The sequence below is a fragment of the Hydra viridissima genome, unplaced genomic scaffold (assembly GCF_058129835.1).
Source record: "Hydra viridissima isolate aposymbiotic clone 2 unplaced genomic scaffold, HvirCarnegie_v1 scaffold_9, whole genome shotgun sequence".
NCBI classification, from domain to species: Eukaryota; Metazoa; Cnidaria; class Hydrozoa; order Anthoathecata; family Hydridae; genus Hydra; species Hydra viridissima.
In genome coordinates this window covers 7,671,819-7,691,858 of record NW_028324308.1, presented here as the reverse complement: position 1 = coordinate 7,691,858, position 20,040 = coordinate 7,671,819, and the positions used below count along the sequence as shown (strand labels likewise).

Sequence of the window (20,040 nt, the reverse complement as noted above, 5' to 3'; positions counted from 1 at the left end):
GCTGGCAACTCAGCTCTAAGGAACCATTTAGCATAAAATATACTGACAAACATAGCCATATCAGATATTTCCTCTTTGTTCTCTTTAGTTAGATCAGGAATGTGATCGAGTAGAAGGTACATTTTCAGATAGTACAAGGCTTTAGCCATGAACCTGGCATGGTGTACAGGTCCAGGCATATAAAACCTGAACCTCTCCTCCTTAGTAACAATCATCAAAGAGAGCTCAACTAACTGCTGGTAATCTTTTCTTGATTTCCCATCCTGTATTTTATTAATTATTGTTTTTAAACATTAAAATACATGCAAAAGTAGTTAACAGCAAAATAATGTACTAGAATGAATGATTCATTTTACCTTGTTTTTAGCTGATAAGAATTACCCTGATAGAGACGAGTTAGCTCAGAAACTTTATAGTACTCATTTTCACAGACCCAATGCCTTCAAACTGGAGCGTATTGAAGTAGATAAGAAGGTTCTTCACTCACTAGACTACTCCCAAGATCGGCCTCCATCCCTAGCATCTCTTGTTACAGAGGAATCTTGGCTAATCTTTGATAAGATTGGCCATGGGAAGGGGGAAGTGTAGTGGCTTAAAACCCCTTCACAGTTCTGGGAGCTGAATAATTTTTATCTGGAGTTTGAGACTACCATCAAATTTCTAGATGTAGTCAATGATTATTCTGAGAGAGCTATCAAATTGGTTCAGGAGCATATTATGAAATCCAATAAGGAGGAAAAGAGGCAAAATATGTTATTGTTTAACTATGTCTACAAGAGAAGTAAACAAGGATCCAAGAAGAACGATCTTGCAGCAAATGCTAGTTCCAGCATTATTTGACTTTTTAGTCAACAAAACTGTACGATGATCAACAAAAAAAAGGATTTTTAAAAATATTTTCTCAAATTTATATATAAAATGCAATATTGTGGTATGATATTTAAAACTTTTGATGGTTTAACTGTAAAAAATCATAAAAATGTAATCATTAGAAAATGATTGAAATTACAAAAGAAAATGATTGAAAAAGCAAAATATTCGGTTTTCCTAATTTTTTCAGGTTCATTCAGAACTTTTACATAAAAAATTTTATTAAGAGTGCATTTTTATTTGTTTCTATTACTCATTCTGAGTTTACCAATGATTTTTTTATTTTTATTTTCCATTGTTTTAGGGTGGCCCACGGGCGTTGAAATTTCTGAAAAATCGATAAAAATCATCAAAATTAAAAAGTTTAGGGCCCGTGGGCCATTCTTGAACATTAACGGAAAAACTAATTGCATAACTATCCATGTCACACAAGAGGCTCAGAGGAATGGCTTTGATTTAAATCAAAAGAAATATTCGAAGATCTTTGGACATAGAAAATCTCGTTTTTGGTTTTGTCCATGCTAAAACTCTCAAAATTTTGTAGGTGCACTGCATACTCGTTCTATCTCGCACGTTTTTTCGGCATAAAAAAATGTGAGCATATGCATCTTTTCCTAACATGCCAAATTATTTGTATATTCTTAACATAATAAATTTTACCAGAGCAATTATTGATAAAAATTACTGATATGTTTAATTTCATTAGAGATATAATGATTCCAGGAAAAAAAATTTTCTTGCACTGATTCATAAAATAGTTTCAAAGGAACTTTTACGGTAACCGAAATAGTTCTAATCAATAGAAAAAGCATGAGCACACCACAACAACGGAATGTAAACATAACGAAAAGTGAGCAGCAAATCAGAGCAAATAAAAACTCTCCAGACAAAATCAGTCAAAATCATGTGACTCTGGTTTTGTTATTTTTGCTGTTGCTAAGTTTAATGAAATAATATCCCAATATTGGTGATTATAATTGCGAATAGTTTCAAATATTTTTTTAATATTTTTAAAAATAGGTTTGAGATAATCACACATTTTAATACATCTATCATAAATTTCTGATATGTCATAATCAGTAGATTCTAGTTTGTGTATGTTTTAAACTTACAGTATACAAAAAACTCTTTTTCCAGAGATTTGTTGAAAAACCAATTATGGCTGGTGAGATTGGAGTGCAAAAAAAACCTATGATAAGTGCAATGTTTCGTGGCCCTGGACCATGTTACATGATGCCTGGTACAACTGGATATGTTGGACATGATGTCACTAAACCAGTAGCTCCACACTATGTTTTTGGAGTTAAAACAAAGCCTAAAGAAGAAACAACACCTGGACCAGCTGCTTATAAGGTTGACCCTAAAGTAACACGGTTTGGGAAAGATGGGCTCCCAGAATATACACTTCATTACCGTCCAAAGGAATTAACCACTTTCAATACACCAGCTCCAAGTATGATAAATTTATCTGTGACTTATAAAGTTTTAATAGTATATGAGTTTTAATATTAAACTTAACGAATGTTTCAAAGCTTTGGAATTTAAAGGCTACAACACGACAAGTATAATCGTCTTTCTTTTTGTTAAGTTCCATAGTTTTTTTAAAGCATAAAGTAATGGAAAACAAAAATGTTTCTTAATAAGGTCTTTAAGTATTGTGTCTACTTCTACTACTATATTTAAGGTTTTTAATTGTTTCTACTGCTACTATTACATTTAAAAGACAATCTCATAACTGATTAAACCTTTAAGTAAAGAAAACTTTATGTTTAAATAATTTTTTTAAGAAAAGAAGCATGTAGAATGTCTCAAATTATATGATATTTCTTTCTTGATTTAATTTGAGACTATACCTTTATTAGTTTGAGACTATGATTTTTAATTCAAATTAGAATAGCAAATAGTTTCTTGTATTGTATGTATAATATTACTAACAAGAAGATTGCTGATGTAATGAAATTCATTAAATAGAAGTTTGTTAAAGAAAGCTTTTACCATATTCTTATTTTTACTTATTAAAAAATGTACCTTCAAATTTTCCTAACACCATTAAATTTTGATCTGGATTTAAGAGTTGATAAACTTTGTAAACCTACTGTTGAGCATAATATTTGAATGGATAATTTCAAAAATGTTAGTTAAGGATTCCAGACTTTTAGATTTGGTCTTTTAAAAGAAAAATGTTTGCTTACTGGTTCAGCTTTACTTTCAGGAGAATATCCATTTAACTGATTACAATAAATAATATTAGTATAATATTATAAAATTAGTAGCAACCATATTATTAATCAAAATTCAAAAAGAGAAAATTTGAGTACCTTTAAAAAAATACAGTTTTTTCAATTTTCTTTGTTTCTTTAGATGAGTATGAAAAGAATCCAAGCTACAATCATATAAATATCTAGAAGAAAGCTATGATAGCTTATAATTTTGTATAAATTGGTCATTTTTAAAAGCATGTCTGGTTTTTAAAAATGATAAATATTAAATTTTTTTATTGACATTTAACAGAGAGCAAATTAAAGTTTTCATTTTCAGTAGAGAGCCATAGAACATTATCCTTACTCTTAAGTGTGTTGCATCAATTTGTAAGACATGAATTTTGCTGTAATTATATGTTAAGTTGTGCCAGTATTGTTGTTTAAAAGTCAATCATGTTTTTCTAAATCTTAAATATGTTTAAAATTCTTTTTTCCACCTCCTCTAATTCCCATTTTTTAATTTTTTGGTAAATTTTTTTTATTTAAATGTGAGTGTTTTTTTTATTACAGTTAATGTATTACAATTCATGTTATAAAGCATAAAAAGCTAATGTTCTCCTGTTGAATTATTCAAAAATTTTATTTGTAACTTAACTACTCGACATAACATAACATAAATTACATGAAGAAAGGTGAGGGGAAAAAATTTAAAAGATTTAAAAGAATATTCAAAATTTAATCACTGTTCACAGTTAATTTTAAAATTGGATTTTTATAAACAAAAATTCTGAACTTCATTCAAAATGGTATTAGTTTTTTATTTATGTAGTTTATAAATTTGAAAGACTCCTTGAAATTTATAATTTTGATTTTCAAAATACTATGATAACAATCACTATATAGTCCAAAGTGCTGTTTTTGGTTTAGAATTCAGTATTGTATATAGTTTTTTTTTTCATTTAATAGCACTTTTTTAAACAATTTAATATTTAGGCACTTATCAAACAGAAAATGGGAAATTGATGAAATATAAAACTGCTCCTTCATTTTCAATTAGTGGAAGAACCCGTTATGGTAAGAAAGATCATGTTCCAGGACCAAGCTCCTATACATTACCTGCAATGTTTGGTTCAAAGATTCCAATTAAATCCTCTCCACCATCATTTTCAATGTCTGCTCGATGTAAGTTTGGAGGATTCAATGAAGATCTTCAAAAGGTGATACTTTCACTATCAGCAACTTTTCACAACCATCTCTAAAGATTCCTTAAATAAACTGATTCAGAACTTTTGCAATTAAGTATTAGAGTACAGAAAGTTTTTTCAAATTTGTTATATAAGGGGCAATATAAAGTAAGTTCTTGCACTCTCTTATACAAGCATTCTTCTAAAGTAAATAATAACATTCATATTAAAACATTTAATCTGTGAAGTAGTTCAGTTTAAAATAAATTGCTGTTATAGTGTGTTATAGTATGACATTATATAAATAAAATGGACATAGGTTTTTGGATTTATATTTTAATTTAGACTCCTGGTCCTGGTGCTTATAGTTCTGGTGATCCTAATTCATGGAAATCAAAAGCTCCTATGTTTTCAATGGCTGGTAGAAACATGTTGCCAACTGACAAAACCCAAAATCCTGGACCAGCTAAATACCTACCTGGGGTAAGTTTAAAAGAAGTGTTTAAAGATGTTTGCCATGAACACAAAATTAAAATTTTTATGCTTAAGATGAGTTTAATGACTAATTTTTAAATCATCAAAATAAAAAATAAAAGTTTATGTTAATATGGCTTTTAAAAGTGTGGTATTTAAAAGTAAAAATCTGCAATCTCATATTCTCATTATATTATGGTTTAAATTTTCAATGCTTAGGCTGGCCTCTCTGAATACTATATTCTAAAAACGTGTTTAATGTTCAAAGACAGGGTGGAGGCTGTTATTAGGGCTGAGCAAGGGCTTACCAATTAAAATATTCCTAAATATGTACAACTTATACGAATTTTTAAATTTTGTAAACTCAATCAAAACCGATGAAGTTATGATTTTTTTAAAAAAATACCCCGAATTTTTAACTAGCTGATGCATCTGTTAGCAACAGACTTAATATTGTTTATTTTGCTTCCTATCTATTAGTGCTTATTAAATGATAATCTTCTTTAATTCTTATAAGTTCCCCAAAATCTGCTCAAACTCTTGCTGTGCTAAAACATTCTCCGCACTTACCCCCATCCTTGTTCTGACGGATCTTCTACATTTTAGATCATTTTTAAGTGCCTTTTCTTTTCTAGCCAGCCAGTTTAGAAATTGAAACTAGATTTTGAATTTAATCTTCCTTGTATAAATATTACCCATCATTTTCATTTTTTTTTTTTTGTCATTAACTGTCCCCTTCTACAAGCTTAAATATATGATGAACATGAAAAATGTTATTTCTTTACACTAAATAGTAATAATGTTTTCATAAAAGCAAATATTTTTTAAGAAAGATTTTATGTAGTTTATAAATATCATTTACCTATTTTGATTTTACTAAAAAGTATATGTTATTGTTTTGTTTTTCAGATCACTAAAGGTACAACACCGAAATTCTCTTTTGGTATTCGACATTCAGAATATGTTGCCCCACTTATCACTGATGTTAGTTAAATGAGCCTATTTATTTTATCTATATATTAGCTGTCTCTGTCTCTGTGACCTGAATTTGATAGTTTTCTAAAAATGTGTTAGTTGAATGAGCCTATTTAATTTACCTATATATTTGCTCTGTCTATCTATGTGACCTGAATTTAATAGTTTTTTAAAAATGTGTTTGGACCGTGATGCTTGAGAAAGCATTTATACTCTACTTTTCAATGGAATGATTTTTAAATTCATTTTTTCTTATACAACTTTTCTTTCTTATGTTGTTTTTTTATTTGTATATTAAAGTATAAATGTAGTATATAGTTAAAAAATTTAAAGCTAATTTAGGAATTTTAGATTAAATTTTTATAGAAATACTTTCTTGTAATGGTCTATCTCTTTGGTTGAGTTAAAAGCGCGGTCATTTTTATATGAAGTATTGAAAGATTCCTATTGTAAGGAAACGGGTTCCCTTTTTCAATTAAGTAGTAAAAGATTGACTTATTTTATCTGTTGCTATTTAACCTAATATGAATCCATCGCTAATCTAGCGCGAAATCAATAGCCTTTTTTCATTTGTTTTCTAGATGGATTTCTTATTTAAACGTTGAACCATATGGTTGACATATGTTAGATGGACACGAAGATAAGATATTTATATTTTATACCGGTTTCTGATTTCTTTTTATTGATCTTTTATTTTTCGATTGATTCAAACATTTTCCTTTTACGTTTTAATATTAAAAGGTTTACGTCTTACTTTCAGTTGCTTATAGCTTGCCGGTTGATTGAATGCATTTCGGTTGCTTGAAAATATACCGGTTGCTTGTATACATTCCGATTTCTAAAACCATATCTTCGGAGTCTATTTTGTTCTAACAAAAAAATGTGTACGAAAAAAAAAAAAAAAAAAAAGAAAAGAAAAAAAAAAAAAAAGTAGCATCGATCACTTCAGCATTTTGTTAATCGCCAAAGATAAACTTAGGGAAAATTGATACCCATTTTACATCACATTGATCATGTTGTCTCTATGGTTTAAAAGGATATACTGTCTTTCTTGGAACTTTTAACATAACTCCATTATTAAGAGTATATCTGTACAAATGTTTGATCCACGGTTAAGCCTTCCTGTTTTCATTTTTTGTTTAATCTAAAAATTCGAGGCTGCAGAAGGAATTGTACGAATAAATACATTTAGTGAATATTTAACACTGAAATGTCTTCTCGTTCAAAGAAAGTTACAAACATTTTTCTTTTGTCTCGTTTTCTCAGCTTCTTTAAAAATTATATGCAACTAATTATTCTTGTTTTGTTCAAGTTTTTAGAGCGTTTTTAATAATGGTTTCTTGCGTTTTTTCTAACGAGTTCTCGATCGAATCTAAAACCTTTGTTTCAGCAGATTTGTTTTCGTTTAAAACTTCGTTTAATGCGTTTATATAATTTATTGCTAATCTAAGAGTAGTGATCTTAGCCATATGTCCGTCAGCAATATAGCAAGGTAAAGCGTCTCTTAAAGATTCGAAAGCTTTATTCAAAACTCTCATTCTTTCCCTTTCTCTGGCATTCACAAGCATTCTTTTTTGAGTGCTCATTCGACCTCGCTTTTGTTTTGAAAGTTTTTGTAAATTAATTGCCATGTTATGCATGTGATAATCTAAACCGGTGTGACCATTCCATGAATTGAATGGACTTGTATTTGAATAAAATGGTGGAATAGAATGAAACATCATCGCATGTGGACTAGCTGCTTCTTCGGGTGGCACTTGACGGCTAAATTCAGAGTAAGAATGATACACATCAGGGTTTCGGTAATCAAATCCTTGGCTGTTGCTGTACTGTTGGTAAATCGCAAGAGGGTTTGCATGATACTCGCCAGAAGTGTTTGCGGAAGAGCCGCAATCACTTTCTTGAGTTGGACTTGCATGAAAATTGAAATTGTACGAGTTCATTTTACTAAAGCAGTTCAACTAAATCTACTCTTCGACGGAAAATATCTTTAAATTGAATGTCTTTATAAAAGAAAAAGTAACAAAGCTTATACTCGATAATGATCTAAAAAAGCGAAAAATAATATCGAAAAAACAAAATGTTAACCAATCAAAAACAGTTTGGTCGTAAACGAAAGCTAAATTTTAAAACACTCATCTATTATTAAAGAACGGAAAAAGTTCTTATAAAGCAGAAGTTCTACACATGCTAAACTGTTTGTTATTTAGCAACGACAAATTTTTTAAATATAACTCAAGATACTCGAGCGAAGTGGAATCTAAAAAATTAAGAGCAGCTCAGTAATTAGGGCGATGAGGCTAAATCACATGCTAGTGCGATGATCAAAGGACTTTTTAACATACTAATTGATATGATTACAGAACTGAATGTTATCTACATAACTTTGTGTTAATCTCACAAGTTAAGGCATTCTTGGAGATTGTAACAACTTCTTTTTCATATTACCACAACAGAATAAGAAAACGATATAACTGAAAATTTTTAACGAAATCCAAACATTAAATTTTAATTTAAAGACTAAGATCACAGAAACGTGCATTTGATACCTGCATTTGATACCTGCATGGATTTTTAAACCTGCATAGGATTAACGAAGAATAAATTGAGACAAAGATGAAATGCTTTGATGAAATTGATAATTTACAATCTTCTTCTGTTCTAAGAAAAATATGACTAATACAAGAAATAGATCGGACAAAAAAACTATTTTTTTAATTTATTTTTATTGAGCGGCTGCCCTCATTAAAGACTTTTGAATTTTCGAAATCTCCTCATCTAGATTTTTCAAGTCTTTTTGGAATTCAGAGGTATCACAAGTCCTTAGCGTAGATATCAAGCTATCCGTTTCATGATCAACTGAGTTAAGTTTGCTGTAACGCAGAGTAAAAGGATTTGAGCTAACTTCCGCACTTGATGAGTTTATATCAGAATCGATTGAACTTTGCGCTATCGTAGAGTTGTTAAAAGATTCATTCAAGTCAAATGGGGGTTTAAATTCATAACTCGGCGTGTTACCATTCCTTGAGAAGAAATCTTCGTTCTGTTTGTATGCAAAAACGGTTTTTTTTGTTAACGGATTATTAGTAGCTTTTTTATTGCGTTCTTGATAAATATCATGTAGCAAGTTCGTCACTGATTGTTGAAGATCTCTAAACAAAAATTTAAAAAAATATATTACATTAGAAAATTACTAACAGGCACAATTTATGTGGCACACCAGCACATTTAATTCAGTATCTCAACGAAAAAGTCTAAAAATACCTAGTTAATTTCTCCAAACGTTTAATTTCTATGTCTCTTTGTTTTATAGAGATCTGAAGGATATTAATGCTTTCTTCAAAAGATTTGTTACGTGATTCGTATTCCTCAATAAGCCCTTGTTTTTCTTCATTTTCTAAACGTAAGATTGCATTATCCCGTTTAATTTAAAGTAAAACGCAGTAATATAATGAAAAATAAATAACTTTTATTTACTCTTTCAACTGACGGAGATAAAAAATAATATGGGAGTTTCGTCTCCCTTGAAAACGCTCAACTATTAACAAAATGGTCACAAAACCAAAATAACATCAGCCACTTAGTAAAACAATCTTCATAAAATTACCTTGCATTAGCTTCGATCTTTCTATAAGCCACACATGTCGTTCTTCATTTAACTGATTTTCCTGAATCAGTGAATATAAACGTGAATGTATTTGTTTAAAAGGTCAGCATTGAAATAAAATATATAATCAATGTAAGGTTAAAGCGATAGACTGTTACAGAAAATCACTTTTAGTAACCAGGAAATAAACTAGTTAATAAGAGTCTGTGAAATTTCCGCTTTCTAAGTTCAAATGTGGTTGGCTTGAATGATTTCGTAAAAACGCGAGGATTCGTGATTTTTTTATCAGGTTAAATAAAGTTTTAATATAACATATAGGTTTAATTAAAAAACAAAACACAACAAAACAAAAAAGACTTTTATGGATTTTACATAATTGAAACTCTAAATTATAAAAAAATAAATTTACTTAAAAGCAAAATAATCATTTTTGGTCTCGAGTGCAAGACGAATTTCCCTGAATTAAAGCTTAGCCACAATATATTTATGAGATTCCTGTGCAACACTTGATCGATAAGAGTCTCATAAATGTTCTCTATCTTTGAGATAATAAATAACTTTCTCATCTTTGAGCATACAATTTACAAAAATTCTCCTAGCAACAAACATTAAATATTTTGTTTAGAGATCTTTCAGTTCAAAAAAGATCTTAGGAGAATCCTTAAAATTTTAACCAAAAACCAGTAATTGAATGTTACATAAACATGTATAAATATACTACACAAGCAATAAAAATTCAAAACCGAGTCCTTCTGTTCTGGTATTCAAAGCCATTATTCCAATGCTAAAAATAAACCAACCTGAATGGTTCAAATGTCCATTTTCCCTTCTGAAGAATAACCAAAAAGTAGGGCACTTGCCATTATTATTGCTATAATAGATGATATACTAGATGATATACTAGATGATATAGCACACCTAACATTTATCAGTTAAACGCTGTTAAATATTAGGTAACTTAGTCAAACCAAAAGAAAAACCATATTTTAGCAGTTTTGTATTGTGGCTTCAAGCATTTAGAAAATTTTACAAAATTGTTTGAGTTTTTCAATGCACATCTATTCCTTTATGGTTTGAATAAAGTATATATATGAGATTACTTATAATTTTGGATAATTAACTGGTTTAGAAATCAAATAATTTCTAAATTATGAAATTAGTTTTGTTCGGTTTTTAGAAGTTAAAACTAAAAAGCTTTGATTGATTTCAATCAACCAAACATATCAAAAGATCATTATAAAATTTATTCAGTATATTTTGGAAGATTTTGAACAACAATCTAGAATTAGTAGAATTAAAATTTAAGAATCTGCATTCTTTTAATTTTTTGAAGAGCCACCATAAAGTAAACAAATAGCTGCATATGACTCACAAGCCACAGTTTGCTGATCCTTGATTTATCTTAACATGTAGTCAGCTCTCAGACATCATAAAGAACAGTTCCTGTTCTTCTTCCAGATATTACAAATTTATACAAGATGAAATAGAAGATACAAGATGAAATAGAAGATACAAGATGAAATAGAAGATGCAAGATGAAATAGAAGATACAAGATGAAATAGAAGATACAAGATGAAATAGAAGATACAAGATGAAATAGAAGATACAAGATAAAATAGAGGATACAAGATGAAAGTTTATCTGGCAGGAAACAAAACCTTTTAGCAGATCCAGACTATTTTGCTAAAATGAGACAACCCTCAAACAATTAGTCAAAAAGAATGTTTCTAAATATCAGGTCAGCTTAATTAAGAGTGGACTCAGTATTGGTCCAGAGAAACAAGATTATTCAAAAAGGCATTTTGCAGCCCAAGCTGACAATTAACTTTTAGACCAATCTTATTTCTCTGGTCACTACTGTTAGTTCTTCCTAATTTATGAAAATAAGTTAAGGACATTTCTAAAACCATGTCACAAATAATAGTTTGAAATAAAAGAAAGAGGGGAAATTTTAAAAAGTATGAATATACTAAATAACTATGAACTGTACTAAAAAAAGATTGAGCAAGTAGAGCAAAATGAGCTCTACTTGAGAGCTGATAATTTTACATTTAAATTTGTCACTTCTGTTATCAAATCTCAGGTTCAAAGAGAAATATTAAAGAGTATGTCTAAAATATCATCATGTAACACCCTACTTTTAGATTTGTAACACCTGCAGTTTTTGGCTTAAACTCTCTCAGAAAAATTTCTCATCTTGTGATTAAGAAACAATTATTAATCGGAATTGGTTCTTGGAGAAGAATTATAAGTAAATGAAAAATAGATTTTAGTGAACAAACCATAGTATAATTTATGTCTTTAACAAAATAACTTAATTTTTTGGTAAACTGTCAACTTACTGTAAAGAATTCTGCCCTGTGGAATATGAAGATGTGTCTATATTTTGTTTTTAAGTAACAGGGCATACCTTTGTTGAGATATGTTGCCTAAGATTTTCATTTTCTTTTCTTAAACCTTCAGCTACCTAAATTTAAAAAGATAAGACAATAGTATTAAAATATCAAAAATTATTGAGTTATTTACATTTTATGAGGTTATCTAAAAATAAAATTATCTAAAAATTAAGATGTAAAAAATGGTTTATTGCAGATGAACTAAGCATGCATAAATAATATCAATAATAATCAATAAGTTCAAACTATTTGATGCTTTTAACTTCTCTGTAACTAAAAATTTATGTTAACAATCAAATGATCAGTCAAAATTGTAACACACAGCGAGTTTCATTTATCTTACATAAACCATGTCAAATTAAAAATCAACTTGTTTTAAAGATGGCTACCATAACAACTTCTTGAACTTGATTTGATAGTCTTAACCTAATTTCTTCTTCTCTCAATATTTTTGTCTGTAGTTCATCAACATCATCTTTGAAGAAAGTTTTAAAAAGATTAAATGAAAGTAAATAAAGAAAGAGTAAACCATCAGGAAAAAAAGTATTTTAAGTATAACAACCAAATGGACTTATAACATCAATACAAGTAGTACATTAAGCAGCAACCTTTCTTATTATGATTGAGCATTTTTTCACTTAATTGTGACTTCAACTTTTCTATTTCACACTTGGCATTTCTAAGACTCCTTAAATAAAAAAGATTAAAATGATAGAGAAGATAAGAAAATATTCAATGAATGTACTTTAATTTCAACCAAACTAACTTTAACTAATGATGCAATGATTATATAGTTTTTTGGTTTCTTTAAACAAAATAACATTACATAAAAAATAAAAATCCTGTGTATTTCATGTTTAGTAAAAATTGCTAATAACAATGCTTAATTACAATAGTTACTTGTAATTAGCAAGTTTTACTGGATCATTTAACAGATGTCTATAAATAAGTTTGAAGCGACATATATATTTCTAGAAAAAATGAATCCAATATTATCAGGAAATAAAATTGCACCTTTTAAGGTCAGCATTTTCTGATTTTAGTGACTGTAAATTTAAATCATTACTATCATCATTAACACTATTAGACAAGTTTGTCACCATAAATGGTAATAAACCAACAATATGATCTATTTCTTCTAACAGCTGACTCAGTTCTAAATCACCAACTACAAATAAAATCATCTGTTACATGTGTTTGTGTTATCAAATTTTACACACAAAATTATGATGCCAGTTAGTAAAAAAAACTTACATTTATTGTGTATCAAGGTACGCAACTCTTTGAATAAATAATTCAAAGTTGTTAATTGAGAGAGTGATGATGTTGCTGCTATGTTAATATTATAGGCAGGTAATTGAGTTCTACTTAATGACTGATTATGATTACTGACAGCATAAACAGCAGGTTGTAAATCAAAACTCGTTTTTTCCTTTTCAGAAGAAAAGTCATTGGTAACTGTGGTGGATAGTGCTGAATAAGTATCATCTAATTTGCTTCTTGGTTTATTGCAACCAGGGACATTAACTTGTTTAAAACTTAAACTATATGAATTAGTTGTGCAATCTTTATTTTGTAGTTTTATTTGTGATAAAATATCAACTGAACTTGATTCAACACTATGTGATTTTACAGTTGATGATGGACAATTATTATTAACATTCTCATAGATATTTGTCATTTTAGTGGGCTCTAATTCTTTATTTAAAGATAATTTTTCTGTAATACTTTTCATGAGTGAACTTAGACTGACAGTCTCTTTTGTTGCATTTGGATCTTCACATCTCTTATCTCTGTTTGCATCACTATCTTTGTCTATTGGAAACATAGTTTCTTGGAGAACTTCTTCATAAATGCTCTAGTTAAAATTTAAGATTTATAAAGAAAAAGCTTAACAACAAAAAAGAAAAATTTTTTCAAAAATATTTTATAGAAACCCTCTTTTTGAAGTTCTCAAAGTCACAAAACTAAACATGAAAAAAAATTTAAAATATTTTAATCTTTAAGAAAAGCCACCTCAATCTGGTTTTTTTTATTCTGTATTTCTTGCCAATTGCTAATTAGCAAATTTCTCTCACTCAACATCTTCTGACATGGAACAATAGTTGTTGTCTTGTGAACTGCCTGACCATTTGAAATTTGTACAGCATTATTAAAAGCAGGAGTAGAAGACAGAAGCCTCTTATTGAATGATGGTTTTGCGGATTTAGCTTTTGATGAGGAAACATATAGTAACTACAACATATTGTAACAAAAAGATTATCTAAACTATGAAACATGTAAAGAGCACTGACTTGTTAAAAAAAAAAAGAATCATCAATTTAACAAATTATTAGCAGTGAGTAAAGTATTATTACGTATAGGAACCATTTAAACATTATTTTCTCTAAAAAAAGTCAAACTTAAATCCCAATTTTCAGGCCCAATTTTTTTTGATTTATTTTTTCAAACTCTTACAATGTGGCTACTTTAAAGTTTTGTTTAAAAAAGAACAACTGAGTTTTGACCCTAGACTTTTTTACCAAAATATTTCAACAGTTAAGAGCAAAGAAAACATCATGTGGGATTTAAGGTGATAGCTTCCTTATTTCAAAATTTTGATGCTACAAATATTTATTCAATATGAAATATGGAATTCAGCTGAACAAATAGACCCAACTGTCCATTAAGAATGAATTAAATAAAAATCCTTTTTTATTTAATTCATTCTTAATGGACAGTTGTCCTTTGTTATTTTAATGAAAAACACATTTTGTTTGTTCCTCCTCTCCTTCCCATCCTCTATGAGAAAATGTAATTTTTCAATGGCCCCATTTAAATAATAGAGTTTAGGAAAACCTGTCTTGACATTAGGGGATACTATCTTGACAGTTTTTTTGAGTTTCTTTTGTGGAAGTTCTGTTTCAAGGGAATCTGAAATATTTTGAAAAAGATTAACAAATTTCATACTTTAAATGAATTAAGAGAACTTTAAAGCTAAATCTAAGAAATAATTTTATTTGTTGATATAAATAAAACTTTTAACCTCTTGGTGAACTCAGCATGGCATTAAGCAGACTTGAACATCTATCAAGGCCATTATTAATTGAAGTTATCTAAACAAAATACCACATAAAGTATTAGGTTTATAGTAGAATTGTTTTTAAAAACAAAATAAATAATATGGACAGAATTGTATGAAAGATTCTAAAATGTATGAAAACAATACTTTTTTACACATAAATTTTATACTAACCCTATAACTTTCAAAACCCCTGCTTATTCAATGATTTCTTTATTAATTTATTAAACATATTAGCATATAAATGATGCTACAACATTAAAAGCTAAAAACAATTTATTAATCTCTTTATTCCAAAGAAGAAATTATACATTTAAAAATCTGTTAATATTGCATAAAGAAATGAAGGTCAACATTAGCACAAAAACTCCATGTCTTAAGAAGGCTTCTCTTAGTGCTATGCAACATACTCTCAAAACTCATGCAAAAAAAAGTGTACAAATACTTTCTGCTTGAGTTCAAGCCACAGTAATGGTAGAGCTTCTCTTATGGCCTGTGCATGCTTTAGAGGTAGGACATTTGGTGATTTGGTTTTTTTAGAAATTGAAGGAACCTGGCACTATTACAACATTTTAAAATACCACCCCATCCTATCTGACACCCATCTTATTAGTTGTGGCTTTGCCCTGCAACAATAATGACTTAAAACATAACTTCTCTGTTTGTAAAAAGAATGTTGAACAAGAACAATAGACACTGAAAATATAATTCGGTTATATAAATGTCTTTATTGCAAAACAGTAAACTTTTTTGAGATCATCTTGTGTAACTGAAATGCTCAAACCATCAAATAAAACAATCTTTGAAGTTGCTGCAAGAGAAATCAAAATAATTTGAAGCTGAAAGTGCATTTAGAGCTGAAAGTTAACTGAGAAAATATTTTGTGTGTTTTGCTGTGATTGCTTCTAAAGGTATATTTTGATGAGAAAATAATGAAAAAAATACAAACTAACTTTGTAGAACATCTACCAAAAGTGAAGTTAATTAAAGTTAGTGTATTTTAAAATATGCATTTTAAACACTTTAAAAATAATAAAAAATTATCTAAAAAATAATGCCTAAAGCAGCACAGCTAAAATTGAAATCAAAAGGAAATAGAATTTTTTTCTTTTGTATAGTGCTTATTTCAAGTTCTAAACAAGTAAAAACTAATATAATTTAATTATTGGCTACTTTATTACTTGCCATGATTCTCATGTCCATAACAATGCTCTTAGAATTAGTAGACACTGATTGATACAAACTTTATTATATGATAAAAAAAACTTTGAAAATGCTGCCTAAAAAATTGTTTACCTAATATTTTAAATAACTTTTAACTGATAAAGTTAAACATTTTCTTCAGTGTTTTAACTCTGATAAATTCTGCTTTAAGTAATAATGTGTAACCCTTTTAATCAAAAGTTGTTTTTAACTTTTATAATAACTTTTTAAAATTAATAAAACTTAAAACACTTATCACATGACATGCTTTTGTGATTTAAAAATAATAATTTAGTCAGGATTTTTTTCTTACTTTATCTACCTCTGAGCCAGATGAGTAAAGATACTTGTAGTGTGGTGGGTCAGATAATCTTTCTATATCTTTTGCTACATTTTTTGTCAGCTTTTTTACTCTGAAAAAAAAAAAAAAAAAAAAAAAAAAAAAGAACATTTACAAAACTTACTTAAGGTAAATTTACATTGATTTAGGCTTAGTCATATAATTAGACTGAACAGAGACTATAATTGTAGTTTTTTAAAGTTTTTGAGATTGAAATAACTATAACTTAGTGAAATACTTCAAAGTAAAAAGCAGATTTCTAATATTTTATTAAATGATTGAACTTAATTTCAATGGTATATTAAGAGTAGAATGGAATTTTCTAGAGTTGATATAGCACATGTATTAGAATTAAAACCTATATGTTAGTATTATTAGAAAACTGCCTTTTTTTACACATAAAAAAATCTACTTCTCAGAATCTGTAATCAAACTTGATTTTTTTTTCAGATTTGAAGGTAAACCTCTGGCTGCACGAGATTCAACGGATTGCTTGAAAATAAAACACAATATTAGGTAAAATAAAAATTGGGTACAAAAGATCTATAGTGGATTTATATACAACAGAAAAAATTTTCTTGTTTTAAATTTTAACATATAAAGTCATAATTTATAGCTGGGTTATGTTTTACTATTGTATTAAATTACTTTTAACACCTTTCTATGCACCAGATCTAGGCTTTCATATATACACAGGTGTCACAAAACATAAATTCAATGTAAGGCATAAATGATCATAGAAATTTTAAAATTTATTTGAAATAATGCTAAAATTTTGTAATATAGAATAGTTTTCTCAACCCAGTACTAAATCTCAATAAAAATAAAATGAAACAGCAGATCATTCAAACCATTTAAACCTTTTCAATTATCTAAGCAAATAATTAGGAATTACCTGAATAATTGTCATTTGCCAGATAAATAATACTTAATTTTTTAAAGCTCTGAATTACTATAATCACCTTATATCAAATAATCAGAACTAAAACTCTTTAGTACTAGATATTAGAGAAATGGTTTTTTGTTATTGCTGAGCTCCGATGTTGATTTGTACCATTGTAATGTAAAAAATGATTTTTGGACATCCTAAACTTAATTTATAAAAAAAAAATTGTCCACTGCACTAAAGGTGTTAAAAATTAACTTAGAAACACACTTTATACATTACCTTCAAATTGCACTTCTTTTTAGGGGGCATTGTCAAAATTGAAGAGACTTTAATGAAAAGAGATTTTTACCTACAAATAGTATGTTTTATAGTATGAATGTTAGTTTATAAAAGGAAAAATGAGGGATAGTAATAATTAATTTATGAAATATCAAAAAAGATAAGATGAAATTATATACATCATGATACGTAAACATACTTACGTAGATATAATATGAAGTATAACTATTTACTAAGTCGGCATGTTTACCTAATTCGGGACCGTGTTATTTACTTCACAGTCAGCAAAAATTCTGAAAAATAACTGGTCACATATCCTAAACAAAATTCATTAGCTTCAATCTAGATTGTGAAAAGCCACGACTAATTGATTTGTGTTATGGAATATCGTTCACCATTTAGGTTGATCTGCTTTATGCTGTGTGCTGAATACATATCTTCTTTAAAATTATCCGAATAATACTTCAAACGATTTTTCAATAAAATGGAAGTTATGAACTGCATTGATTTACCAATGAAGCGTGATTTTAGTCCTTACTCGTCTCATGGAGGTTCAGTTCTTGCGATAGCAGGTGAAGATTTTGCAGTTATTGCTTCAGACACCAGATTGTCTGAAGGATTTTTAATTCATTCCCGTGAAGTTCCTAAAACCTATCAGTTAACGGACACAACAATACTTGGGTCATGTGGTTTTCATGGTGATGTTCTCACATTGACAAAGAACATTAAAACACGGCTAGTAATGTATGAACATGAGCATTTTAAATCGATGACTTGTTCATCTATTGCACAAATGCTTTCTACTACACTTTACTACAAAAGATTTTTTCCTTACTATACCTATAACATCATCGCAGGGTTAGATAATGATGGAAAAGGTGCTGTTTACAGTTTTGACCCTGTAGGATCTTATGAAAGAGAGGTGTATCGTGCTGGTGGATCATGTTCTGCAATGCTTCAATCTTTCCTTGATAACCAAATAGGACAAAAGAATTTATCAGAGAAGTCTACTATTCCTTTGTCTTTAGAAAGATGTGTTGAGCTAATCAAAGATGTATTTATCTCTGCTGCAGAAAGAGATATCGAAACTGGAGATGGTATTATAGTTCACATTATTACCAAAGAGGGAACAAAGAAAGAGTTTTTTCCTCTGAGAAGAGATTAATAAGAGCAATTTAAAATTAATGCTTGATCTTTAGTTATTGTAGCTAAATAAAAGTTGTTAATATTGTTTTTACTAAGAGTAGATTGAAGCAAAAATAACTCTTATAATGTTTATACTACATGATACTAGTTATAATTGTGTGCTTAGGTTTGAGATTTAATGTTTTTTGTTAAAGTTATTTTATACATTAAATGTGCTGTTAGTAAAATAAGTCTATTATTTGATAAGTATATGAATTTGTTTACATTTTCTACAGAGTAAGGTTTTAACAATTGTTGATACACTTTTTGCAGCAGTAATTGCTTGTCAAATATCTTTGGAGTAGATAACAGTGTTAATATTGCACCTAGTTAAAAAATGTAGATGGTGAACCAATATTCTTTCCAGATAGAATGCCAAAATTATCTCTTTAAAATGTCAAAAAATGATCATCAGGGTCTCAAAGATTAATATTTGGAAAATTGAAGCAATACACTCATTTTCATCATTTTTAAAAGCTAATTTTAGTAACAGCAAAAAAGAATTTTTCTTGAAAAAAAAAATGTTATAGTTTTCTCTTTTCTAGTATTTTGTTACCTTTACCAAATTTGCTGTTACTGTTTAGGGTTGGTCTTAGTAAACTAATTCTGGCTGTTAACCTTTTAATTATTCCAACAGCTCCATCACACAGTGAGTTTACTGAAGTAAAAGAAATATGTAGTCTGGATCTAGTCCAAAATCATTCTTGTGATGATGGTTAAAGATGTTTAGATTGTCTTTATACTGACCCCTACAAACATCTTGAAAATTTTCTCTGTTGTGTGTTTTTGTAATTAATAGCATAATATTGGGTAATCTACATAAATCGGTTTTATCATGTAATATAATTAACTGAATTGAAGAAAATGGACTCAGACTTTTAAAATACTTTAGATGGCTCAAAATACACTACTGTTTGATTATAAGACTGAATGTCATCTTGGATTTTATACTTATAGTTCTCTATAGAGTCACCACGAATAATGCACCCAATATACATAAGTGTCTTTTCTTCAAATAATCTTTCAAATAACCTATTGATTAGAGTCTTGAGTGTGTTGTTAATCAATTGATGGCTTTGACGGTGCCTTCCTTCAAATACAACTGATGTAATCATTTTAATGATAAGAGTTAGTCTATTAGTTAGACTTCATACAACACGTTCCTCTAAGAAAACATTGCAGTTGGCTTTAAATACAAAACCAGTAGAATTGTTTATAAATTATTACTAACCAAATTTATTTTGTTTTTACTAAAATACAAGGTTGCACGGTTTGGTTGTTTTTAGAAAGAATACCCTTTATTAAGTATTAGCCGAAAATCCCCTCTAAGCGAATACGTGCTACGTGCCAGCGTGGTGGAGAGTTTAAATTTTTA

At 28.6% G+C, this 20,040-nt stretch overlaps 4 protein-coding genes across 18 annotated transcripts; 2 read left to right on the top strand and 2 right to left on the bottom strand.

Moving 5' to 3' along the window:
* The first annotated feature begins 1,963 nt into the window (after positions 1-1,963).
* On the top strand, positions 1,964-6,634 carry LOC145185215 (ciliary microtubule associated protein 1A-like). Of its 2 annotated transcripts, none has more exons than XM_090099170.1 (4): positions 1,964-2,323; positions 4,129-4,288; positions 4,601-4,738; positions 5,639-6,622. In XM_090099170.1, exons 1-4 carry the CDS (start codon positions 2,029-2,031, stop codon positions 5,724-5,726), a joined length of 681 nt encoding a protein of 226 aa, XP_089955296.1. In that variant the 5' UTR covers positions 1,964-2,028; the 3' UTR covers positions 5,727-6,622. The 2 variants fall into 2 exon arrangements, with proteins under 2 accessions (XP_089955296.1, XP_089955295.1); XM_090099169.1 differs by having other exon boundaries at positions 1,973-2,323; positions 4,065-4,288; positions 5,639-6,634.
* A 252-nt stretch (positions 6,635-6,886) lies between these two features.
* Positions 6,887-7,720, bottom strand: LOC145185216 (uncharacterized). The gene has a single exon (XM_090099168.1). It carries the CDS (start codon positions 7,645-7,647, stop codon positions 7,012-7,014), a length of 636 nt encoding a protein of 211 aa, XP_089955294.1. The 5' UTR covers positions 7,648-7,720; the 3' UTR covers positions 6,887-7,011.
* Positions 7,721-8,334: 614 nt separating this feature from the next.
* LOC145185668 (uncharacterized) lies at positions 8,335-17,772 on the bottom strand. Of its 14 annotated transcripts, none has more exons than XR_016456039.1 (16): positions 17,680-17,745; positions 17,481-17,550; positions 16,725-16,804; positions 16,286-16,385; positions 14,734-14,803; positions 14,547-14,621; positions 13,725-13,918; positions 12,963-13,566; positions 12,723-12,876; positions 12,317-12,396; positions 12,098-12,183; positions 11,723-11,779; positions 10,112-10,182; positions 9,312-9,372; positions 8,969-9,101; positions 8,335-8,856 (listed from the first exon to the last, which is right to left on the bottom strand). XR_016456039.1 is itself a non-coding variant. In XM_090099166.1 (15 exons), exons 6-15 carry the CDS (start codon positions 14,556-14,558, stop codon positions 8,430-8,432), a joined length of 1,833 nt encoding a protein of 610 aa, XP_089955292.1. In that variant the 5' UTR covers positions 14,559-14,621; positions 14,734-14,803; positions 16,286-16,385; positions 16,725-16,804; positions 17,481-17,550; positions 17,731-17,772; the 3' UTR covers positions 8,335-8,429. The 14 variants fall into 14 exon arrangements, 9 of the variants coding, with proteins under 9 accessions (XP_089955292.1, XP_089955287.1, XP_089955285.1 ...); XR_016456040.1 differs by having other exon boundaries at positions 13,725-13,943; positions 17,680-17,742; XR_016456041.1 differs by lacking the exon at positions 10,112-10,182 and having other exon boundaries at positions 12,723-12,864.
* LOC145185675 (proteasome subunit beta type-1-B-like) lies at positions 17,550-19,925 on the top strand. The gene has a single exon (XM_090099167.1). The coding sequence runs from the start codon at positions 17,965-17,967 to the stop codon at positions 18,643-18,645; it is 681 nt and encodes a 226-aa protein (XP_089955293.1). The 5' UTR covers positions 17,550-17,964; the 3' UTR covers positions 18,646-19,925.
* Positions 19,926-20,040: the final 115 nt, after the last annotated feature.

What these genes read in the sequence shown, in the direction of transcription:
- LOC145185215 (XM_090099169.1), top strand. Translation starts at nt 2,029, where the DNA reads ATGGCTGGTGAGATTGGAGTGCAAAAAAAACCTATGATAAGTGCAATG. An exon ending in TCAATGAAGATCTTCAAAAG is followed by an intron (nt 4,289 to 4,600) that starts GTGATACTTTCA and finishes ATTTTAATTTAG; the next exon opens with ACTCCTGGTCCTGGTGCTTA. An exon ending in CAGCTAAATACCTACCTGGG is followed by an intron (nt 4,739 to 5,638) that starts GTAAGTTTAAAA and finishes TTTGTTTTTCAG; the next exon opens with ATCACTAAAGGTACAACACC.
- LOC145185216 (XM_090099168.1), bottom strand. Translation starts at nt 7,647, where the DNA reads ATGAACTCGTACAATTTCAATTTTCATGCAAGTCCAACTCAAGAAAGT.
- LOC145185668 (XM_090099161.1), bottom strand. Translation starts at nt 17,510, where the DNA reads ATGCCCCCTAAAAAGAAGTGCAATTTGAAG. An exon ending in GAAAATGCTGACCTTAAAAG is followed by an intron (nt 12,397 to 12,722) that starts GTGCAATTTTAT and finishes TTTTTATTTAAG; the next exon opens with GAGTCTTAGAAATGCCAAGT. An exon ending in GCTCAATCATAATAAGAAAG is followed by an intron (nt 12,184 to 12,316) that starts GTTGCTGCTTAA and finishes CTTTCTTCAAAG; the next exon opens with ATGATGTTGATGAACTACAG.
- LOC145185675 (XM_090099167.1), top strand. Translation starts at nt 17,965, where the DNA reads ATGGAAGTTATGAACTGCATTGATTTACCAATGAAGCGTGATTTTAGT.